The sequence below is a fragment of the Sciurus carolinensis genome, chromosome 9, assembly GCF_902686445.1.
Source record: "Sciurus carolinensis chromosome 9, mSciCar1.2, whole genome shotgun sequence".
In the NCBI taxonomy this organism is placed as follows: Eukaryota; Metazoa; Chordata; class Mammalia; order Rodentia; family Sciuridae; genus Sciurus; species Sciurus carolinensis.
In genome coordinates, this window is record NC_062221.1 from 15,629,193 (window position 1) to 15,653,653 (window position 24,461).

Consider the following 24,461-nt stretch of genomic DNA (forward strand, 5'->3'; position numbering starts at 1 on the left):
AAGAGAAACTGAATGTTAACTGATGACCGGTGCCCAGCGATTTAACCAGTCGTGCTTATGCAAAGAAGTTTCCATAAGAACCCAAAGGGCAGGGTTGGAGGAGCTTCTGGACAGCTGAACACATGGAGGTTCCGGGAGGCGGCAGGCCAGGACGGCACGCAGCTCCTGGCCCCTTCCCCTTGCCTCATCCTCTTCATCTGCAGCCTTTGTAATGTCCTTTGTAATAAACCAGTAAATGCTTCCCTGGATTCTGTGAGTCACTTGAGCATATTGACCAATTAATGGAACCCAAGGGGACAGTCAGAAGCACAGGTAAAGCCACCTGAGGTTTGCCACTGACACCTGAAGTGTGTGTGTGCATGTGTGGGGGTGTCCTGGGGACTGAACCCTCAACCCATGGGATCTGACACCAGGCCAGATAGGCAGTGTGAGGACAGGACGGAACCAGAGGACACCACCTTGGGGTGTGGGGGAAGCGCACCTGGTTTCCAGAGTGCCTTGGAAGAGCACAGCAGGAGCCTGAGTCTTGTTCTTTCCCCTCTGAAAGGGAGAACGTCACTTCTGAAGTTGTTTTTCAGTGTTTGATTATTTTCCAGTACACATGTATTGATTTTAGTCATAAAAACAAGAAAGCTAAACATAAACATGTCCGCACCCAGACCTGTCATGCATTAAGCCATTAGACGGTGGCCTAGAAGCTGAGGATTATGCTCCTTGACCTCAGCTCAGGGCTCTATCTTTGCCATGGAATGAAGTGGCTCAGAATTGAGACTGGGGAACATATTTTAATGCAGTCACAGGAGGTAAAACATCATCTACATTTTTGATGTTGGTTCAGAGCCAAATCATTTACTTTTACTGACAGATGTTAAGAATCGATTTTTTTTTTTTTCGTACCAGGTATTGAACCTGGGGGGCACTTAACCTCTGAGCCACATCCCCAGTCATTTTTTATTTTTTATTTTGAGACAGGGTCTCACTAAGTTGCTTAGCACTTTGCTTTTGCTGAGGCTGGATGTGAACTTGCCATCCTCCTGCCTCAGCCTCCCGAGCTGGCTGGGATTACAGGCGTGCACCAACATGCTTGGCAAGAATTGCTGTTTGTTTGTTTTTTAATTTTTTAAAGTCTTTAAATTTGCTTTTTTAAAAAATCTTCAAGCTGTTTTTAATCAGCCATTCTAATTCAGATATATTGCAAGTGGGTGCAAGAAATCTGAAGAGGCTTTAAATGCTCCAGAGAGGAGATGATTCTCAGCACTAAACACTGCAGGTAAGATGAATTTTAAAAGTATCATTTCTCACTTGAAAAGAACTTGAGTGACTTACGGTCCAGACCAGTTGCACAGGATAAGTATTCTTCAAAAATTTATTTATAGAAACAGATGTGTTCAAATGCAACATTGGACAAATCAAGAAGGGGCTGGAATTCCACCAAACCACTGGAGAATCTCACTTGGACTTTACATTTCTTTGAAGAGAACTAGCACCATTAATTCAAAATCACAGATTTAATAGTAATTGCTCCTAATATATAAAATACCTTAAAAGATTATTTAATTATCTAGTAACAAAGTTCTAAAAACGTATTTAAAAATCAATCGGAATTTGCCATTTGAAATTGACGAAAATGGTTTAAAAATCGATCCAGTTCTAGGGCTTGTCAAAAGGAACGAGCCGTCATTAGTCATTTTGGAAAAAAAAGTCTGAATTCAGCTTCTGGCCTTCTTCCAACCACCAAGGTACAGCAAATTGAATATTACTATAGGAATAAGAGCATGTCTAAAACGGGACTTAGAAAATATTTTCCCAGACTATAAAAATACTAAATGGAATACAAAAATTTCAGCATACACAGCAAATAGACTACAGCAGACAGATATTTCAAACATACTTAAAACTATCTTGTACCACAATCATCATGAACATCAAGTATGGTTCTAGCCATTTCTCTATGATTTGTTCGGATTCGATGCTTTCTCCCCCCTCATGTTTTGTTAGTGTCGGACCAGATTCTGTGTTTCTAGTAGAAGTTACAGGAGGAACCATTGAATAATTCTTGGTATTCAATTGGTTCTCAAAGTGCTGAGAGTGCAATTATAGTAGAGCCTGTTTTTTAAACCAGGGGTCAGCACAGTGTACCCTGTGAGCCACCGTGGGCCACCGCCTGTTTTGTGTGGCCCGTGCACAGAACTCCGCTCACTTCTTTATGGGTTGTCTGTGGTTGCTTTTACGTGGCTAGGGAAGAGCTGAGAGGCTGTGACAGAGATGGAGTGTGGCCTTTTGTTCTGCACAGTGTATTATATTTACTCTCTGGCCCTTTATGGAAAAACATCTGCCAACCCCTGTTTTAGACAAATCTCTTCTGGAAATTTTTCACTCAATGAGGGCGAGGTAAAAGTGTCCGAGATTAAGAAAATTTTGGCTAAGGTTTGCTGGTTCTATGGCAGGCCAAAAGAATACAAACTTTGATTGGCAACTTTGGATAGTGGGTATTCATCTGGCCTTCTCAGCGGTCTGGCTATGATCAAGTACCTTCTGTTTTCTTGTGTACTGGCCATCCTGTACCAAGTAACTCACATACCAGATTATGACAGTGTGCTTCGTGTTCAGTCCGAACCACCTCTGTGGCTCCCAAACGCAATTTTTCACCTTTAAAAATCAATACTCTCGTACCTTTAGCAACAGACAGAAGCAGAAGCCAACCCTGCCCAGCCCTCTGTTTCAGTAGAGGTACTACCGTGTTGTACCGGGTACCCTTAGACTCCTTCCCTGTGACAGGCATCATAATAATTAGTACTACTGCTGTCCAGGGCCACAAACATGTCCCTTTTGACAAAGCGCACCAAGTTCTCAAGAGGACACATGGGCTTGGAAGAACGCTTGTGGTGATCCTGGCAGAAGGAGGTATGGAATGTGACGTCGACCCCATTGTAAAGAATCCGGACCGCATGCTCACTGGGCTTGTCTCTGTCTTGCCAGAGCTCAAAGATCAGCCTGGCTGCAAACCTCGGGAACCTGGCTTCCGAAAGGCCCAAGGCACTGAGAACTGGTGAGAGAGTGACGTCGTGGGCAGAGTAGAGGGCAAAGAGCTCGTCCTTCCTGCCCTCGGCAGCGCGCTGCATCCGGTCGATGGTTTGATTCAGGATGGGGTGGGCTCCCAGCAGCGAATACCCAAGGTACAGCCTCTTCTCGCGCCTCTCTTTCTCGTCCTCTATCTGGTGCATCTTGATCACCTTGAAGTGCTCCATGTCGAAGCAGCCGCTTCTGGTGCAGGGGAAGCTGACGTTGTGGCAGAAGTGACAAAGCATGGAGTCTATGGGGTTGGAGGCCCGGAGCTGCTTGGTGGGGATGTCCACGATCCTGGCCATCTCCCCGTAGGTCTGCTCCAGCTGGCTGTTCTTCAGCCGCAGGAGGTACTGGCGACGCTGCTCCTTTTCCAGATACTGGTTTCTCACAGGGCAATAGCAGTTCCCAGAACAGAAGAGCACACTCGGCTGGTGCCTGAAATAAATCTTCTTCCAGTCAAAGTCTGGGAGAAAGCCGTAGAGCAGGGCCAGCCCACTCTGGAGGGTGCGGCTCCTCCCGGTGGTCTCCAGGTAGAGCTGGTCCGCGGACCAGTCGCTCGGCAGGAGTTTGTGTTTCTTCAGGTAGATGTCCCTCAGCAGCTGGCCATTTTGCAAATGCTGCACGATTCCTGAAACACAGGGTGACATGGGCCTCCCTTACCACCAGCTTAGCCAAGGGGACGGTAAGGGGAAGTCTGGAACATTTCAGACCCAGGAAGATAACAGAATGGAGCCCGAAGCCCTACAGGAAGGAAACGGCAAGGATGGGCTCACATCAGCCTGTGACGGGGGTCCCCTAGGGGATGAACACAAGGACCTTCTGCCTCCCTCCCTCGCTCCTGCTGGGCTGGCCTCTTTCCTGAGAGAAGCACTGTGACTGGCCGGCTGTAGAGGGCACGAATCGCCCAGCCCGGGGTCATCTAGGCTGAGACTGGCATGGCCCCAAGGACAGCTTTCTCCTTCCTGCCTGGGGACACAACAGTTCTGTGTGTGGGGACGGCTCCCCAGAATCTGTCAGGTGGAGATGACTGCCAGTTGTCCCTCACTGCAGGGACAATTCCCTCCTTCACTATTTCCCCTAGAATGCCCAACCAAAGGCTCTCTGCTAACCTGTGGAGGCCATTCTGCCCAGATCTGCTCGTCAACAAGGACGTGCTCTGTATGATTTTGCAGGATCTTTTAGATACCTAGTAGAATATTTCTAAAAAGCAAAGCAAAGCACGGTATGTTTATTGTGCTCCTTAAAAAAAAAAAAAAGATGGAAAGCTAGAATGTGTATTCCCAGAGGCTGCATTTTACATACAGGGACTTTGCCAGGATGTATAAGAAATGAACACCGATGGTTTCCCGGGAACGATGGGGGAGCAGAAATGAAGGTGGATGGAACATGGGTAGAAGCAAGGACTTTAAATGACAGTTGAGTGTCCTTTTGGTTTTGCACTGCCACGGCACAATAAGTGAACTTCAAAGAAAAATGGAAAAGGTTTGTATTCAAGCGGGAGAAGGCAACCCAAGACAGAAGCAAGCTCCAGGCTGCAGGACGTGAGGGGATGTGATCTGAATAATGGCTGTAAATCCTCTGAGGGCATGAACCACGCACAGGCCCCGTGACCAGTGACGTCACTTATTTAGCCGCCCAGTGGTTTGGACAGACCCAGGCCATGACCAGGCAACTTAGGCTGGAAAGCGTGAGACGGAGGGAAGAGCGTTGGCCCGGATGGGGATTAGCTCAGCCACAAGCACAAACGGTGTCTGGGTCCCCCTGTGAATGAAGAGCATTGAGAGCAGATTTCCCCCAGGACCCGGGCTGGGCAGCTGCAAAATGCTTTGCAGACAGAGGTAAACCATGAATGGTGAATATGGAAAATCTGGATGTAGTATATCATATTATATTAGTCTAGCTATATTCAAGGTGGGAGTACTTATTGCGTGCTGGGCCTTTCTCATTTAAATCCCACAAAAGCCCAATGAAGAAGGCGTATTACCATCATTACTCCCGTTTTCCTTACTTGACAGATGAGCAAACTGAAGTCCTGAGCCACTCACAGTTAAGAAGTGGTACAGCCAAAAGCCAAGGCCCCGTCTGGTCCCAATTTTGTGCTCTTAGCCCTTGCTCGGTGCATTCCCTTATGTTTTCGCGCAGAAACATGAAGTTCTAGCCATTTAGGGCTCCTTATCCTCTCCACACGCAAGCTTCTCTGCCTAGAGAGGCCCTCAGCCAGCACCTTCTTCCTCTCCCAGGTCCAATTAATATTTCCTTCCTATTCCCTTGTGCTGTGGGACCTCCGTGACATTAGCTGCACTAGAGAAGAGACTGCCACAGCCGAGGACCCTGAAAAGCACTAGATACACATACCAGCTAATGTAATTTACCACCAGACCTGCTAGGAAGAGACCAGGAGGCCCATTTTAGAGGTCTGTCTGATCTCAAGACCTGTGTTGATTGGCTAAGACCTTCAGCTTCCAGTATTCTAGTTCTTTCCATGTGTGTTGTTCTGCTAGAGCTGATAGGGGACAGCCAGACATGAGTGGTGGGGACACGAGGTTAAGGGAATAATTCTATAAACTGGGCCTACGGTGCTAACACCCACATGCTCTCTTTTCCAAGGAGTAATTTAGCTGCAGCCCTGCCTGGCTGCAGTGGACAGGATGCGTCACATTCCTCAGCAAATTACCCGTTCACTACGGGAGAAATGCAGGCCTGAGATAATGTTGATAAAAGGAACCCAAGTTACCCTGAAGGGGGAGACTTCTGTGACACTTACACAGACCAGATCCTGGAATTCAGGGAGATAAGGGTCATTCCTCCTAACCAGAAAATCTGTTAAGAGTTTATGGTTAAGAATCCAATTAGAGTCGGTCAGTATGGCCAAAGTGGCCTAGAGTTGTCATACCAGTGGGACTTCAAAGTCTGAGGTCATCATGCCGTCAGTCAAGAGTCAAGTGGTGGACCTGGGTGGGACTCTCTGGAAACTTTTCTGGGACCCCCCAATAAAACTGGAGTACAGGAGAGGCCCATTGTCCCTCTCCTCTCTGAGAGGACCCACTCTCTCCTTGAGGATGTCCCTTTCCCCTTTCCCATCCCTTCCAATAAATTCATTCCTGTTACTCTGAGCGGCATGTCTGAACTCCTTCTGACTTGATTGCAAGAATCAGGGTTTGAAGGGGGACCTCTGTGCTGCCTCAGTTTCCCAGAAGGCCCTAGCCGTGTAACACAGCCCCAGGGCCCCCTTGGGACGGGCACAGAGAGGGCCCTGCTCATCCAGGCTTTCCACACTCAGCCACCGCCAGGGCCTCTTGAGCAGAGCAGGCGTGGGTGAGCCATTCCATGTAGTCACCGTGGGGTGCCACAAGTGTGCCAGTGAAACATGACTATTACAACAGCCAGGCATTTTTAATGACATTTAAAATAGAAGATGCAAGTGACCATTAAAGAGAATGAAGGAACAGGAGTAAATGGTACCGAAGAAATGATCCTCAGAGTCACGCTCATTTAGAGAAGGAAGATGGTGATATATCACTTGAGAAGAAAAGTCCAAAGGAGTGACCACCTCTAAGTGTGTGAGCTCCCCTGCACCCAGCCTGGGCCACAGGCTGGACCCACAGGCCGGGCCTCCAGTACCTCGGCTGGGACCCCCGAGGACCCCAGTGGAGTCTCTCTCTCAAGATTCTGGGCTTGCAAATTCGTCTCTGGGTGTGGCTCTTACTGCTACTGTGTTGACAGACACTCAGCAAAAAGCCACAGCAGCAGGCAGGGGTGAACCAGCCTTTTATTCCTGGTTCCAGTGTCTGGAGCCCTGGCCGCATTCTTGCCCTTGGACTCTATGAGTCACCCCTGAATTCTTAGAATAAATTTCCCTTTTCACTTGAGTTGGTTTCTGCTGTTCACAACCAGAGAGGCTAACCAGCAAGTATGGTCTTGCCCTCAGCGAGGGTCGTGGGCTAGAGTCAGCACAATAACAGGGGAGGGCCTTCTTGGCACGGTGGGTGGGGACAGGGGGCTACACAGTCTTCATGAGGGACAGGTGTTCTGCCCCACATGACATGAATCTACCATGAGACTCTTCCATGGTGAAAACCTGTTCAAATATTTCAGTCTAGAATATAACTGTTTTTTTTTGTGTCCATAAACATAAAATTGCTTTTGTGTAAAGTTAACACCCACTGAATTTCCAGAGAGGCAATACGAATTAAGGGAGGAACTTTGTTCTGTTCAGAACTTGTCAGAAAACCCACAAACTGACATGTGGTGTCAATCATCTGCCTGTGTAGCTGTCACGGTCACCAAGGCACACTCAGGGAGGACATCTGAGTACTTCATTTGATTTCCTACTGTAGCAGCTCTCAAGCATTTATACTGAGATACAAAGAATTATATAACAACTTAGTTTCCTTTTGTTTGGTTCAGTTGGTGTCCTGAGAGAACTTCTAAAATATTGAGTATCTAGAAGGGTCACATTATTTAGAACTTTCACTTCAGGATATTTGAGGGAGAATAAAATATCTGTGAATGAGAGGGGGTTCTGGATCCGGTAAAATGAGGACCCCTGTTCTAAACTATCACAGAGTTCCTGTGCCTGGGACCAACTGCCCAAGGCCTTTAACACAACTCTTTAGCTAAGGCGGGTCCTCCAGAGCCTCTGTTTGCCCCACTGTCACCTGCCCTCATTTCCCCACCAGTTATGGCTTTGAAAACCTGGCAAAACCCAGCAGGATCAACCCTAGGACAAAGACCCTCCTTCCGTCTAAACTCAGGCCCCAAGATGCCGACAGAACGAGGGACCAGAGCATGGTGTTGGTCCTCTCGATTCCCCGAGAGAGGCTGGTGACCACGCAAAGGTCCCTTGAGGTCCAGACTGAAGAACCAGGACCCTGGAACCCGCTGGGGAAAGAACCAGGTCCTTTTCTTCCCAGCAGACGTCACCCTGCAGCGAACTCAGCAGCTTCCCCTGACGGTGACCTGACCCCACTGGGCTGTGACCAGGCTGTCGAGGCAAAGCTGGGCTCCGTGGGGACTCTGGTCAGCCAAACATCCTCGGTGCACAGCCGCGTCCACCACAGGAAGACCTCCCTGAGATCTCGTGCCTTGAGGCGGGAGCTTGGTTGGCAAGACGTGAGAAAGTGAGGTTGGTTAAGTGAATGACGGGCCCTCCCAAGGGAGCCCCACGCAGCCATCACAGTCACGGGGACGAACAGTAATGGACAGGGAGAGATGCCCGTGACAGACTCCTAAGTGACAAAGTGGTCACGAGTGTGTTAGTGAGATACTGCGCTGCCTGCGCCCACCTGCATACGCACAGGAAGAAAGATGACCCGTCAGGGCCTGTTTCTTTGCTGGGACTGTGGTGCTTTCTTTTGCTCTCAGAGTCTTGTCAATTCTCTTCGTGAACAGACATTGCTTTTGTAGTAAGAAGGAAGTTGATTTTAATATTAAGAAAGCGGATGTTTCATCAGCTACCTGGGAGCCTGGGAGCACCCTGAGGTGGCAGTCGATCCCCCTCTGTGTCCCACAGCACCTCACCCAGGGTACCGGCCCCTAGTGTGGACAGAGGGAGGGCTGGTGGTGGAGGAGTCACGTACCTGTCTGCGTGAGCTCCCCCATCTCACACAGAGCGTGGTTGGGGTAAAGCGGCATGGAGTTCAAGGGGCTTTCGAAAGAGGATCCCGATCCCTTGGACATGTGACTCACGAAACCTTCCAGTTTAGGGTGATATGGTTTCCTAAGGAGGCAACACAGAAAACTGGGTCAGAATGCTTCAAACACAGCCCGGAGTTCAGCACCAAGACCTTTCTCGCCCACAGTAACAGGGTCTGGCTCAATTTGTTTTAGACTTTTTTTTTTTTTTTTTTGCGGTGCTGGGGATTGAACCCAGGGCCTTATGCTTGACTGGCAAGCACTCTACCAACTGAGCTGTATCCGCAGCCCCTCAGTCACTTTTAAAATGCAGTTTCATTACGATTCACCCACAGCTCCCCACGGGAGAAACCCTCTCTGTAAGGTCAGCCTGAGCCCCACCTGGCACCGAATGTTGTCCTGTGGGATTCGGCTTTGCCCTGTTCCAGCCTTGTCCCCACAGAGGCCACCAACACCTACGCAGCAGCCTGCCCCAGGGCGAGGGTTGTCCCCACCACTCCCTTGCCATCTGGCCCCCAACTTCGCAGAGCCTTCCACCTGGTGCTTCTTTGTCTCCTCCGCCTGCATCCCTGGGTTCTGGCCTCAGGTAGCTTCTGTCTGGATGGCACTGGGCCCCTCCCTGCCTTGCAGGTTAACCTGCCCTTCCTCCCCCACCTTCTGCACAGCCAGAGGGATGGACTTCAGAGGCACCTCTGCCGGGTCATAGCCTTCCACACAGCCACATTCTGGAAAGGGTCTCTCACGGCCCCACGTGAGGCTCCTCGCCTGCTCAGCCCTCTGGTCTCCAGTAGCGTCCTCTGTTACATGAGGCCGACAGGTCCCCCCAACACACAGCACACCTTATTCTTTTCCACAGCACCCCTCCTCCATGTCCTTTCCTCCGAGATGGTCCACCCCAACCGTGACCTGGCTAACCCTCATCCTTCCTTTCTTTGACCTCTGGAAACTGAACCAGACATCCAAGATCTCTGTCAGTTTTTATAGTTCAACATGCATTTTGCCCATATTAATGTGGGGTGGCGAGAAAGTGCTAGAAAAGTTTATGAGGTCTGAAAAGATCTACCTTTCTGCCACGAGGTATGGGTGGCTCAGTGAAGATATAATTTGCCCCTGAATAATGAAATGGCTTGTGAGCATACACAGATTTTCTTTGAGCAGTGAAATGGCCCATGAAAGCTGAACAAAAGTGGACAGAGAGTTCTCAACAAAACTGCACAAGTACCAGCAAGAAGCAAAGATAAAGCATTCTATGGCAAACCCCTGCGGTCTGAACGCCCAGTTAGCTTTGGTGATGCTTAAATGTTGCTGTCAAAATGAGTTTATTATCTTTCAAAAACATAAAGCTGAAAAAAAATCCATCTTTTATAAAAAATATGTTTTAAAATGAGAGAATATTCATCCCGACATGCAGAAGAGTCTAATAAATCACCCTGCCTGACTTCAGGGAATTATGTCTTTCCATACAAACAGAGAGAATTGCATTTTGCCTGAGGCTAAAGCACACCAATGTTTGCAAACTAGGAAACGAAATGCCCAGACTGACAGTGAGCCACCATTACCAATCCATCTGAACACCAAGACTATCCACCAACAGGCGTTGGATTTCTGCTCCAGGTCATTATTTCAGGTTGGTGATTTTTGAGGATTTGAGAAAGTTTTGCTGCCAACTTGAGCAATGGAATTTCACTACTGGATGTTTGCTGAGATGTCCCAGGGCCTCCGGTTGCTTAATGGTGCTTTGATATCTAATTGTATCCATCACTACCTTTTTTTTATTGCATGGAAAGACAAAGATTCATGGAAAAAAAAAAAAAAAAACTCCCCTCACAAAACAGATAACAGATGGCTCAGTGTTTTTAATAGGAGAAGGATTAGGGGACCTGAGTCCCTGGATCTGTTCTGGATCTGACCACCTGGCCCTGCCTGCCTGTTCTATGGCTCCAGGGAGCCCAAAGGGCACCGAGCACAAGGTAGATGTGCCCAAACCACGCAGGGATGGGTTCAACGATGAAGGTTCCAGCCTCATGCGAACGCCAAGCCTTCTATGATCCGTAGTGATGATAGGATGAGTTCCCACCGTGTTTATTAAAACATGCAGCTTTTGATGGAAATCTTAAAAACAAACACTATTGTAGGCGAGAGTACCAATGGTACCCTAGGATCTATAGTCCCTTGGGAACTTGGTTAGATCCCATTTCTGAGCTAGAGGTTAGACGGCGCCACATGACTCAGTGTTCGTCAACAGAATGGAAGGCTGTATGCCACTGTGGGGTGAAGGCCCCCTTCGCGTTCCCTTCCTCGCCTCTGGCTGCTATTGAGGCATGGCAGCAACCCAGACCAACTATTTCAATATCCTCAGAGGATGATGGAATCAATACCTGGAAGGAATCTGGAGTCCTGAATGGCCAGGTGGAGGCGAGACACAGGAGCAGGAACATTTATCTCATACCTTCACCCTGCCCCCGCCCCTAAAAGAGATGAACTTCTTTATTATTTAAGGCAATGCTTTTTTTTTTTAGGGGGTGGTACTGGGGATTAATTGAACCTAGGAGTGCTCTACCACCGAGCTACATCCCCAGTCCTTTTTATGTTTTGAGACAGGGTCTTGCTAAGTTGTTCAGGGCCTCATTAAGTTGCTGAGGCTGGCCTTGAACTTGCACTCCTCCTTCCTCAGTCTCCCAAGTCACTGGGACTATGGGTGTGAGTCACTGCGCCTGTCTAAGGCAATGTATTCTTGAGTCTCTTTGTTACCATGGCCCAGATTTGTCCTGAATAACGGAGATATGATCATGTCTATGTGGATGCACTTTTTTTTTCAGCAAAAATTCGTTGCAGCCTCATTGGAAATCTGCTTTCATACTGAAATCTGAAAGAACCGAAAGCACTATGATTTAAAGCCTTCAAACCATTCACTTCAGAGTCCTTTTCACATTTTTATGTGCCTTGCTCTTACCTCTTTATGAGCCCCAACGCCAGTCTCTACACTCAGGAGAAAACGTGCTATGCGTAGTGGCTGTTGAGGCATTTCTGAGCTCTGCACGCGACGTTCAAGTGAGCGGGAGCAGAGAACAGTAGCATCATTACCAGAAAACTAGGCCCCAAACCCACCTGGCTGGGAACAGGAATGGGTTCACACCAGATTTCTAACATTTATGCTGGTGAAAAAATTCATTATTTATAATCTTGACAAAATGCAATTCTAAAAAGGCAACCCCCGTGTGCTTTTCTGTCTTTGCCTTCCCGGACCTTTTTGTTCTACCTGACGTGAGTAACGGCCCCACAGGCCTCTGCTCTCCCACCTCTCCCGATCCTCCCATTGGCACACCTCAGCCTCGCCCCAGCCTCTCTCCTCAGTGTGGAGGACGGAAGGGTGTTTCCAGAGACTGCTTCCAGCCCTTTCCCCACTCTGCGGCTTCTGACCGTGATCCACTCAACCCCCAGTTTAACTGCCACCCACATGCTCAACCCTGTCAAATGACCCCCGTCTCCCAGCAAGACGGTGCTCCCGAGCCCCCAAATGACAGGGCCTGCTCTGACGGGAAGGCGTCACCAGAATGCCTGAAGACGGCTCACTGCGGTCACAGCTTCCCTCCCCGCCTCCCTTCTTCCGTGCTCTCTATTCCAGGGAGGGCGGCACTCCCAGGAGATGAGCCATTGGAACCTGGACACAGTGCCCCTGCTAATCTGCCATCAGACCCACCAGGTCTAGTGGTCCCGCCCCTCCATGGCGTTGCCCTTCCCTGAGATCCAGCTTCCCGTTCAAAGAGCACGTGCCCCTGGAGAGCCGGGAGCGTGTGGCCCAGGGAGGGCGAGGCAGCAGCAGGGGCGGCCAGAGGGCAGCCGAGGAGGCGCACGGAGGCCTTGGAGACTGTTTAGAATGCAGACCCCGCTCCCAGACGTGTCCCCTCTGGACCTCTGTCCCTTAACAGCATTAACCCTGCCACCAGCTGCCAACCCCTGCTGCACAGCCCGGTCACTTCCTGCCTCCTCTCCCTGCCGGCACTGGGAGCATCGGGACGGCCTACTTTCCACCTCTCTCTGCTCCACACTCAGGCCTGTGACTCTCGCTTTGAGGGTCCTGATCCACGCTTTCCGGCACCCCCCAATGTGCAGAGGTCGGTGTCCCTGCCCCAGGGGCCACTTGTCAGATGACCTGCTCGTGCACACGCTCCTTCCTGACCTGCCCGCTGTGCTCCTCTCCCTGCCCCACACGGAGACGGGCTGCCCTCCGTGACTTCACAAGCCCACTGTCCCCTCCTCCCGGGTCCAGCCAGTGCTGGTGCTGTCCTCAGTCCTGTGACTCAGCCCTTCCAGCCTCGGCTCCTGAACGTGCTCCCTGCCCCGCGACCCCCTTCTCCAGATCTTCTCGGCCGGCTCCTTGCTTCGTTTACGTTCCTGTTCCTGGGCCAGTACCTGGTGCGTGACAGGAGCACAGAACTCAAGTGTGTTGAACGAGTGCTGACCGAAGTGAGTCCTTTCCTCCCTTAGATCTATGAATGCATGTTTAGTTCCTATTTCTGAAGGTAAAAAAGGCATTTACTAAACATGGTATATGAACAGGTAATACTTGAACGCTGGCTGAACGGAGTACCCTGAGGGACGCTATCAAGTGTGTGGCCTTCACCAAGAGGTACCAAACCTTTGAGAGCCACAGACACGTCCATGTGGGAAGAAACTTTGAGGTAACTGGCTTGTCGGGGCCACCAGGTCCTGTCTGCCTGAGCTCCCTGCTGGTCCAGGCTTCCCTTTCACTGGCCAGAGTCATTGGCACCCTGCACGCACGGCCACATTACTAATTTACAAGCTGAAATGGAAGGTGGATCTGGGAAGTCAGTCAGTGGCCAGAGCAGGTTCACCCACACTGGGCTCTCCTCACTCTGTGTGTCTTCAGTGACAAGCCAGCTTGTCACTTCGATGTGTGTATTTAAAGATGGAACTGAGTAAAAGACATTAAGCACAGTAGTACCCCCTTATCTGAGGGGGATATGTTCCAAGATGACCAAGGGATGCCTGAAATGGTGGCCAGTCCCAAACGCCACATAAGCTGTATTCTTTCCCCTGCACACATTACGATAAGGTTTAGTTTATAAGTTAGACACACTAAGACATTAACGAGATTAACAATGAGACAGAACAGTCACAACAATATGCTATCATAAAAGTTATGTGCACGTGGCCTTTCTGTTTATTTCTAGAATTTTCTATTTAATATTTTTAGACTGCTGTTGACCATGAGTAACAGAAACAGCAGAGAGGGGACCTCGGATGAGGGGGGACTACAGTTACTAAACATTCACGCTCCACTCTCTTCCACAAAGGATATCAAGTAGCTCCTACAAATACAGAATATTCAGTAAAATAAAAATAGGCAAAGGAGAACAAAGACAGAGGCAGTCCGGCAAGTGGTCGCAGGAACTGAGCCTCTCAACTGGGAGCTCCAGAGCCCCACCTGAGGGTCCCGTCACTGTGGTGACAGCATGAGGGGCCCTGGGACATGGCCTGGTCTGCTGACTAGGTCCTCTGCAGAGAGGGAAAGAGGCTGGGCCCAGAGGCCTCCAGGCTGCTGTGGGCAGCGACGCGTGGCCACTTGTTAGGTCAGTGGACTAGCCCGCATGCTTCATTCCATTGCCCTATCTGGACTTCACAAGGTGCTATAGAGGAGGCATCATTATCCCCGCGCTCCAGAGTGGAGCACGGAGGCCGCGGAGCTCAAGTGATCCGCCCATCCTCAGACACGCTGCGAAGGCCTCCCGGGATTCCATGGCTGAGGCTTGAATCCATCACCAGGTGCATGAGAGGGGCACGTCACAGGCACCATGTCCTGTGATTCTCACTGAAGTCCTGGATCTGCAACCCACCTAGTCCAATAACTGCCACATGCCAAGCTCTGGGCTGGGTCCTGGTGATCCAGGGACAGTGAGCCCTTGAGGAGCCCATGGTCAGGGGAGGCAGAGACAAGCATGCTGGGAAGACGAGCTGACAGTGCCCAGGACACAGGGGACACACTGCACTCTGCCGGGCGGCCCTGACCAAGGGCACCCTTCCTGACAGAGCAGCCCCCAGAGACCTTCTAGCAACAGCTAACTGGTCTAGGCACAGATCCCTGGTCTATGTTGTGCGAATCAAATTCTGCCTTCTGGGAATGCAAAGCCCGGTTAGAGAAGGGGTGACCCAGCTACCCCAGCCCTTGGTATTTATCCAAAAGAGCTGAGATGGGCATACTACAGCCATACCTGCGTTCCAGTGTGTACAGCAGCACAGTCATCCCGAGTTACAGAACCAGGCTTGGTGTCTGTCAACAGATCAGCGGATGAGGGAATCGTGGTACCTACACCCAGTGGAGTTCTACTCAGCCATAAACAAGAATGAAGCTACGTCATTGGCTGGTAAAAAGGTGGAACTGGAGAACATCATGTGAGTGAAATAAGCCAGACTCAAAACGTCAAGAGTCTCTCATATGTTGTCATATGTTGTCCCTCATACGTGGAAGTTAGAGCAAAGTCAGGAATGAAGAAAAGGTGGGGGAGAAAAAAGAAGGGGAACAGTAGAATGGAGAAAGGATGGAGGGGGAAGGGGGAGGGGAGGGAAGAGGAAGAACTGTGGAATGAAACTGACCAAATTTTGCTACGTACACGTGTGAATACATCACAATGAATTTCACCTTTATGTGTGATTCAAACGTACCAACTAATAAATAATAAACAAATAAAAGGGAGAGCAGTTGAGTAAAGGAAGGGGGTCGGGGAGGGAGGAGGGAGGATACAGGGAAGTCCTGGTGATGGACATCCCGCACACTACGTCATGTGCATTTATGAATGTGTCAGAATGAACCCCACTATTATGTATAACTATAATACACCAATGAAAAAAAAAGAGAGAGACGGATGCCGGGAGCTGCTGAGGATGAAGCTCATTATCCACAGCCCTCAAGGCTGCCCTGCACTGCCCAGCTTAGAGGCCTCGTGGTCCACCGCTTCCCTGTCTGATCAAAGGACTGATATCCAGCCAGTGGGCAAGGGCACGGCTGTACCAGTGCCAACACACGAAACCCTGCTGTGCCTGATGGACGCAAGCCAGACCTTGTGCCACCCTCCCTCCACCCGCCGGCACTGCAGCGTCAACGTCCAGCACAGTGAGAGCCCTGCCCTGCCCCACTGAGGCCAGGCGAGGGGCGGGCTTTAGACATTTAACCCTCGCTTTGCTTATTCTGACACCCTTGCCATAAATCCCTCTTTTCAGTGTAACCCAGCAGGGCCACAGAGCCACCCAAGGATGCTGGGGAGGCTTCCTGGAGGAGGAAGCATCTCAAGAGGTCTTGAAGGAGCTGTCAGAATGGGCCAAGCAGGGACAGGGGACCAGGAAATGCAGCGGGAGCAGAGGCCTGAAGGGAGGGGGCTGGGGGCAGTGGGGTGCTCCCCACGGGGCGTCTCTGTGACAGTCTGGGGAAAGGCGAGAGACTGGGGGCTCAGCCTGGAGGCAGCAGCCGGCGTCCACCTGGCTCTGACGTGCTCCGGACTCCACCCGGGCTGTTTTCCAACCGTGAGATGGTAGGATGTAGGATACACGCCCCTTTTCCTGGTTGTAGGGAAGAAGACACCAACACCAGGCTGCCAGCCTGTGGCCTCCAGGATGACAGAGGAGAGCACGGAAAAGCCTCACGCTCACATGTAAGATGGTTCACTTCATCTTCCCCACGCTCCTGGCCAGTGAGGAGCTTGAGAGGCAGAGAGCGAACCTGAGATTCTGGGGTTTAGGCCGCTTTTTAAACACAGCAGGGAGGTGATCCACGGACCCACCAGGCTGGCACCCAGAAGCACTCCATCCAAATGACGCCCTCCCCCGCACTTCTCTCCGTCCCCGAGGTCATCCGGTCCAGCCGGGCGCACGTGTGCACGCGGGGCCCATCATTTTATTGCTGACTATGCTTCTCATTCTAGGCCTAGGCCATTTCCACATGTACGATCTCCACTTTCTATTCAATTGTTTTTTATCCTAAGGGTTTTCGACCAAGACCAGGCTGTCTCTGTTCCTGGGAAAATAAAATGGTGGAAATACTGTCCTACATTCAGGGGCGATGCCGTTGCTCATTGGAACTGCCTTCCTGTGAACTGCCTGGCTCACGCCCCACCCCACCCGGCAGGGTCAGCACATTTCAGAGGTGAGAAGCTGAGCTCAGAGACCAAGGGACTCGCCTGCTGCCCCCTGGAGCAGCGGAGCTGGGCCAGGACTCCTAAGCCAGGGCTCATGGGGTCCCGCCTGGCTCTCTGAAGCACGGCAGGGTGGGAGGGTGGGCATCAGAACTGGCAGGCTCAAGCCTCAGTGTCCCTGCTGTGCTCCCACCCCTGTGGCCTCAGTCATTTCCTCTGTACAATGACATTCAACGCAGGGCTGAAGGTCAGGCTCCCCTGCCCTGTAATTCTCCACTGAACAGGAGAGAGCAGGTTCCGGCAAGACACTTTTTAAAAAAGAAGTAGAGTTTACCTGTTGGCCACCAGAGTGCAGTCGATTTCTGGCCGCTTTGTTTTGGGAATGGCATACAGTGGGTATCTGTCCCCATGGCGAATTAACACTTGCACCGAGACCAGCTTGAAATGATGTGGGGCGTGACCTGTGAGAGAAACCAATAGTCACTGGATCATTGCTGGGTAGGTGTTGCTCCTTTTAGAGGAGGACTGGAGGGGAACCTGGCCGGGCTGTGCTGGGAATGAGAGGAGGAGGCAGCAGGGCCACCAAGGGGTCACAGAGCCACCAACAAGAGGCCTGAGTTGTGGGAGGGGCTGCTGTGCTGGGTGGAGGCCGAAGCCCCATAGGTGGGACGGGGGACGTGGCTGGGAACTGAAGGCCAGTGCGGCGTGGGCATGACTACGATGCAGCCTCACTCACACGCAGAGCCGGGGGAGGCCCACGGAAATCCGGAGACGCTGGCTGGGGCTGTACATCCTCCATGAAACACGGCGCAGTGCAAACACATAAGTGTTCCACATCAGCCTCTGACACGCTCGGAAAAGCAAAGCCTGCTGGAGGAACTGCATTTTCCCACGCCTTTATGGCAAGACACCAGCAGGGCATCCTGTGGCCCTCTGAAGTCCACCCTGGGTCTACTCTGAAAAGCGGAGTAGCTGATAGCACCCTGGAGCCTGGCTGGGGCTGGTGCTCCATCTTGCCCAGCAGAGTGTGATAACGGCAGACATCTCTGCAGGCTGCTCCTGAGTCGTGTGCCGTTCAGAGCGGTCACTCACTCACCAGCATCTCGCATACAGGTACCGCTAGCTAGCCCTGCCTTATAGGGGAGCACAGTAAGACCCAGGAACTGGTCCCAGGATGTGGCCTGGTGGCAACTGCAGGCTCTGTGCCCAGGAAGGCCAGCTCCTTACCACTGCGCTGCGCTGCTTGGAGAACTAGTCCCCGAAGTGTTCTGGTCAGTATCAAGAAGGGCCAGGTCAGGGGGCCCAGCCAGGCCTACCTTCCATGCTGCGCTCGGCCACACTTGGGATGTTGCAGTACAGGAGAGCTTCGTAAACAGGGTCCGTCACGGGGGGCTCCGTCACCGGGTCGGGCATGATCCTCTTTCGACTCTTGCTGCTTGCTCCATTCCTAGCTGCCGACACTGGGATCAGGTGGACTGCGGGAAAAGCGGAGCAGGTCATGACAACGCAGTCCCCGAGGTGCAAGGCCAGCGCTGGCACAGCGTGGGGCCAACTGTCTCCCTGAGTACCTCTCCTCTTCTCAGAATGAGGGCGGACCCCACGCAAGGAAAACCGACGTTGGTGAGCGCCTGCTACGTGGTAGACATGGGTCTCATGTGCCTCACTTAATATCATCTAATTGTGCCCCAAGGTCCCCAGAGCCCAGTCGCAGGCATTCACCAAGACACTGATCTCCCTGAGACCACTTTACAGAAGGGAGGCAAGGACCAAGGTGCACGTAGGTGGTCAACGGAGCCTGATTCCAGCTCACTCCTCTGCATCCAGACTCACTCTCCCTACTGCCGTCTTTTGGGTCAAGGGGACGTCCTGTGGCCTGTCATGGTTGTCCACCTAGCATCCCTCTTTCCATTAGATCTCCACCCCCGGTGACCTGGTTGAACTGTCAATCACAGTGTCCTGGTCCCTTGTCGGCATGGACCTGTGACCAGAGTCAGAAATGATAGCGATAGGGCACTGACTTCCTTTCCCTTCCGAGAGGCAGACAGACACCAGCAGAGGCTTGCTCTTCCCTTCTGGGTGCTGGTCTATGTGAATGACGACTTGGGGTTCCCCAGTCACCTGTCCCTCCATGGACAGCCTCTTTCTCAGGGGTGCCCAATCTTTCCATGTTTGGGAAACATCCTGCCATATCACAGATTTTTCTAGAACACCCTACACAATAACAGTTGTACTTTTAGCATCCACCCTTTGGGGGAAACACATGTAAACAGGGTATCCATAGACCTGTTTAACTTCTAAAGGTTTATTGATCACCATTTTATATATATATATATATATATATACATGTATATATATAATATACATATATTAATAATATATATATATATATATCTGCACAATTGTTGAAGCAGAAACCAACTACTTGTCTAAATCAGTTTAAATTCCCTAATTTCTTTTTCATAAATATTTAAAACTTCCCTTTGGCAGACATATGTCATAAACAAAGATGAAAGATGAATGACACACTGAGAGGAAAATGTTTGCAACATGTGTAACAGACAAATGATTACTATCCAAAGTGCCAGGAGTGGTGGGGCACCTGTAATCTCAGCGACTTGGGAGGCTGAGGCAGGAGGACTGCAAGTTCAAGGTCAGCCTCAGCAACTTAGCAAGGCCCTAAGCAACTTAGTGAGATCCTGTCCTAAAAATAAAAATATAAGGGGCTGGGGATATAGCTTAGTGATAAAGCACCCCTGGGTTCAATCCCTGGTAGTATTAATAATTAAAAGATGCTCAAGCTTATTTGTAATTCACGAGATCAATGGGATATCATTTTTCTCCTATCAGACTGGAAAGTCAGGTTTTGATGATAAGAGGCAGCATCAGCCAGGGCGTGGGGAACCGAGGCTTGCACACTCTGCAGGTGAGATTGGAAGCGAGAACCACCTTTGGAAGGCACTCAGCAGGTGCTTTACAGGTGCCTGAGCCCCGACTGCCTTGGAATCTACTTGACACATGTACCAATTCCCATGTTTGAAGATGTATGGCCACAGAAACTCACTGCAGGGCTTCTGCACTAACAGAAAAAGGAAATAGCCTAAACACCCACCGTGACAGAATGCCGCATCTGTACTACGCAGTGTTCTACCCCAGCTAAGGGGCAGGGGAGAGAATCCAAGACAAATTAAGAGCACTGAATGAGACAAGTCACTGGGCATTGATATAATCCTCTTTGTGTAAACAACGACAACAAAAAATGTTGTTTTATCCAAACGTATGGATGATCAGGCATTTACAGAGAAGGATGTCCATCCCCACGCAGCAGTGACTTCCTCTGGGGAATGCTGGGAGTGGGATGTGCAAAGCATTTCTGCTTTTCTATAAATGTCTATACTTGTACATACCCGCCACACACATATGTAGATACATTTATGGTAGGCACATGTAACATGCATTCATGTATTTTACACATAGATATTATTATTTAGAATTTTTAACCAGGGATTGAACCCAGGGGCACTTAACCACTGAGCCACATTCCCCAGCCCTTTTTAATATTTAATTCAAAGACAGGGTCTGGCTGAGTTGCTTGGGGCCTTGCTAAGTTGCTGAGGCTGGCTTTGAACTTGTGATCCTTCTGCCTCAGCCTCTGGAGCCACTGGGATTACAGGTGTGCACTGCGGCGTCTGGCTACTGTCATTTTTTTCGATATGTATTACTTGCATTACTAAAGCAACAATCAGAAAACTGCAGGGTTTCACCAGCTCAGAAGTAGTACTCTGGCTGCTCCTCGGGTCACCTTCTTTCCACAGCTGGAGGAGCTAGAAAGGCTAATCCAGCTCAGGTGTCTGCAGCTCATTTACTATTGCACGGTCAGTGCCACAGCAAGGGACTACAGAAGAGCAGATGTCCCATGGTGGCGTCGTAATGGCCGGCCCCTGCGGTGGGCACGCCCCTGTCGGTCCTTGCCTCTGCTCTCTATGGAACGGGCACATTCCCTCTGCACCCGGGCCAGGGCGAGGAACAGATCCTGTTGGATGAACGACACGGACCGAGGGGCATGGGCTCCTGGGTGTCCCTGGTTCTCTGTAAGCATGTGGGTGAGGTCTACTGGGGTTGCCACTTGGGAACCATGGGGACTGGGCCCAAATGACCTATGTGTGACTCGAGGCAGCGGTGGTTTGGAAGCCACAGGTAAAGATCAGTAATGATTAGAAGGAGACCTTCCATCCAGAAAGATCTTTCCGGCTGCTTCATCTGGGCTCACTGACCTCACCTACTAGTTCAGATTGTTGAGATCACCCTGCGCTATCCGTGCCTTCCTGAGTCAGCCACCAGGGCATGGCGCCAGTCCACATGGGGCCCTTCCAGGGGACCTCAAATGTCAGGCATTCTCAGGCGGCTCTGAGGCGTGGGAGTAGCAGCCCCAAGAGGTCTCCCCAGTGCCATCTCTGCTTCATCCCCCAATTTGGTTCTCATTGTACTGAGGGACTGGGAGCAACCCCCTCCCCAACTCCTCTACTTGCTGGCAACTGCATCCTCCTCCCTAATCCTACCAACCCCACCACTGATCCTGGGAGTCACCTCCTCCGGGAAGCCCACCTTTGATCTCCAGGCCGTTCCCACATCCTACTTCTATGAGTTCACCTAGTTCCTGCTGCCGTTAGGATCACACACCACAGCATGTGTAAGCAGGGTGTCCCAGTTTGTCACCAACCAGACCCAACATCCCAAGGGCTGAGGCCATGCCTTTATGGGGTCTGTCTCCTTGTCACCCGCTGGCTGAACTGAAAGCTTGCTTTGAGCCAGGAACTGCGCTCTGTGCTTCTGAAGAACTATCGCTTTGGTATCTAATGTGGAGGGTGAGGGAGCAGCCGTGAGGTGGTCCAGGACAGGCTTCCTGGAGGCCCCCCGTGCCGTGTCCGCATGGCCGAAGTGGGCTGGTGGTGAGGAGAACAGGAGGGGCAGGCGGGCTGTGCAGCTGGTTAAGACGCCTCGGGGTCCCGGGAGGCCAGGTCCAGTTGGCCAACCAGGGATGACGCACAGGCAGCACCCTCAGAGGACGAGGATCCTCCTCGGGGAAGCAGCCTGGAGGAGCTGGTCCCAGGTGGACAGGAGGCTGGCTCTGTGCCACTTGCCACGTGAGCTCTCTGGTCTTGGCCTTGTTTTGCTGGACAAAGGGGGCCGAGGGACAGACGTGGAGGCTGGGGAGAGATGGGACGTCTGGAGCCTGGGATTCTGACACTGCTTGTCCCAGTTGGCCATGTCCACATCCCTGGCTCCTCCAGCTGCCCCATGGGACAATCAGAAACTCTGGTGACCCTGAGCAGATGACAGCGGTGCAGAAGCCATCAGGCAAGGGAAATGGAGCCAGGGTGTTAGGGGTGAGGGTGGCCAAGCCAGCGGAGGGAAGGACAAGTTCCCATGGTGTCCCCAGGGAAAAGAAATCTCTTGAATCTAAACGAGAACCTGGGGCCACAGTGCCACCGTGGCCAACGTGAATAACAGACTCAGAAGAGCCGCCGATAACTCTGCACTAGTGGGCACACGCTTTCTCCAAGCTGTGATCCCCAAGCAGAAGGCCCCTTGAGGATCACTTTCACCCCGTCTCACATCTACAAAGCGCGTGTATAAAGATGCCAATGGGGTCTCAACTGGCAGAGAACGTTCATCTGTGGGGCTTCATGCTTGGGGCCACTTGCTCTCAGAAGTTCTTATTTTATTTTATTTTTTTTTGCGGTACTGGGGATTGAACTCAGGGCCTTGCGCTTGCGAGGCGAGCACTCTACCAGCTGAGCTATCTCCCCAGCCCTGCTCTCAGAAGTAACCAGCAAGCGTCACCGAGCCAGGCGCATTCCACGTAGCCCCCTCTCGCCCCCTGTACCAAATCCACAGAGGGTGCCTCTGTGAGCAGCATCAGCAGATGTCCCCGTGGCTGTGATGATACAAGCCACACTGACCCTCTCCACTTGTCCAGTTGGCCTGGATTCAAGGAGAGGTCCCCATCAGCCAGGCAGTGGGCCTTGGACACAGGGTCCTGCAGCCGGCAAGCCCAGGCCCGTTAACTGCTCAAGCATGGTAGCTATGCACCTGTCCGTCCAGCCTTCCACCACTGATGACAAGAAAAAGAGAGTAGGAAGCATTGACACCTCCAGGAAAAGGGTCTCCTCAGCCACGTCACCTCCTGCACAGACCACCTGGGGAGCAGGAAGGGTCAGTGGAGATCTGGATGTAAAGCAGTGTTGAGAAGTCACCACGAGTGGTCAATGACAAACTGCCTGAGGCAAAAAAATGACCCAGTTAAACATCGTCCAGTAGCCAACACCATGAAGTTGTCTGAAGATGTTTTGTTGAATGACCATCTCCTTATTTTGATTTTTGTTTTTTCTATTATTGTCCCCACAGAATAGAAGGAAGAAAAGGGCTGGAGTCAGGGCCCTAACTGACCAGTGCAAGCCTTGCTACAGGCTCCTGTCTGGCCTTCCAGCCTCAGGTCACCTCTCTATGTCTCCAGAGAAGGGTCGGAGGAGTTCCCAGAGGAGAGGGGGAACTCAGGACCAGGCGGGGTTCTTGGCATACATGACAGAAAAGAATTTCAGCAGGAGCCAGAGAAAGGCACAGGCAGAAGTTTATAGAGAAAGGCAGGCGCACATTCGAGGGAGAGCGAGGGCTGTCTCGAGAGTGAGAAGGGGCCCTGACTTGGGCTGGGGGTGCCATATTTGTAGAAGGGCCGTATCAGGGGCCGGACTGGAGGTGGATCCAGGGTGGAGCTGCACAATTTCACCACCGTCTCCCCTGACCTTGTGTATCTCCCTCACAAACTGCCAAGGGCGGGTTGCTCACGATTGACAACTGTGCTTTCCACATCTCAACGCTTGTGGGCGTTTCCTTCAGGATTCAGTACTCCTCTCTCTTTACCCTAAATCCCTCTCTCTCTGACCTCAGTGATCCACAGGGGCAGTGGGCATGCTCCAGCTAGGTGCCTGCTGCCAGCCCACTCTCTGGGAGTCACTTTGACTTGCACAAAGACAGGTCGGTGACTTCGCACCCGAGTGCCAGTCAGTGCCTGTGGTCTCCATCCAGGTCCCCAGATTAAGGCCCTGGCCCAGAGCAGAGGACAAAATCCTACCTGCATCCTGGTCTTCCACTGGCTCCAGCCTGCTACACACAAGTTCCTCACAGGTGCCTCAACACCCGCCTGAGTGAAGCACCGTGGGGTGGGGGCGGGGGTCAGCTCCTCCTTCCTGGGGACACAGCCCTTCCTCTTCCCCTTATGCCAACCCATGGCTGAGTGGGGGCTGTCAAGCAGCTTCTCCAGGACCCTGTCCTTGCCGTGCTAACCGGTCCAGGGACGGGGAGCTGACTCTTAGTGACTACACCACAGGGCCCTTTATGGATGGACAGGCTGGACATTGTGTGGCGGCAGCAGACAGGGGCTGGCAGAGCTGCCCCCTGACATGGGGGATGTGCCTGTCATCAGAAAGACCCCTGGCAGATTCAAGTTCAGCATCAGGAGCCTCGGTGTCCCTGTGAATGTGGATGTGACAGGCTAGAGTTGGCTCAACTTTGTCTCCGGGCTCGGCTGCCCCTGAGTCACACCACTGACCACACCAG

General features: G+C 51.5%; 1 protein-coding gene across 8 annotated transcripts in view; it reads right to left on the reverse strand.

The window, feature by feature from the left end:
- Positions 1-1,350: 1,350 nt before the first annotated feature.
- The window catches only part of Pxylp1 (2-phosphoxylose phosphatase 1), a 57,439-nt gene continuing 34,328 nt past the window's right edge, over positions 1,351-24,461 (reverse strand). For all 8 annotated transcript variants that reach the window (XM_047563967.1, XM_047563961.1, XM_047563962.1 and 5 more), the window contains 4 exons: positions 18,164-18,322; positions 17,182-17,308; positions 8,646-8,785; positions 1,351-3,694 (listed from right to left, as the gene is read on the reverse strand). In XM_047563967.1, the coding sequence (XP_047419923.1) occupies positions 2,757-3,694; positions 8,646-8,785; positions 17,182-17,308; positions 18,164-18,322 (1,364 nt within the window). In that variant the 3' untranslated portion in view covers positions 1,351-2,756. The remainder of the gene's footprint in view (positions 3,695-8,645; positions 8,786-17,181; positions 17,309-18,163; positions 18,323-24,461) is intronic.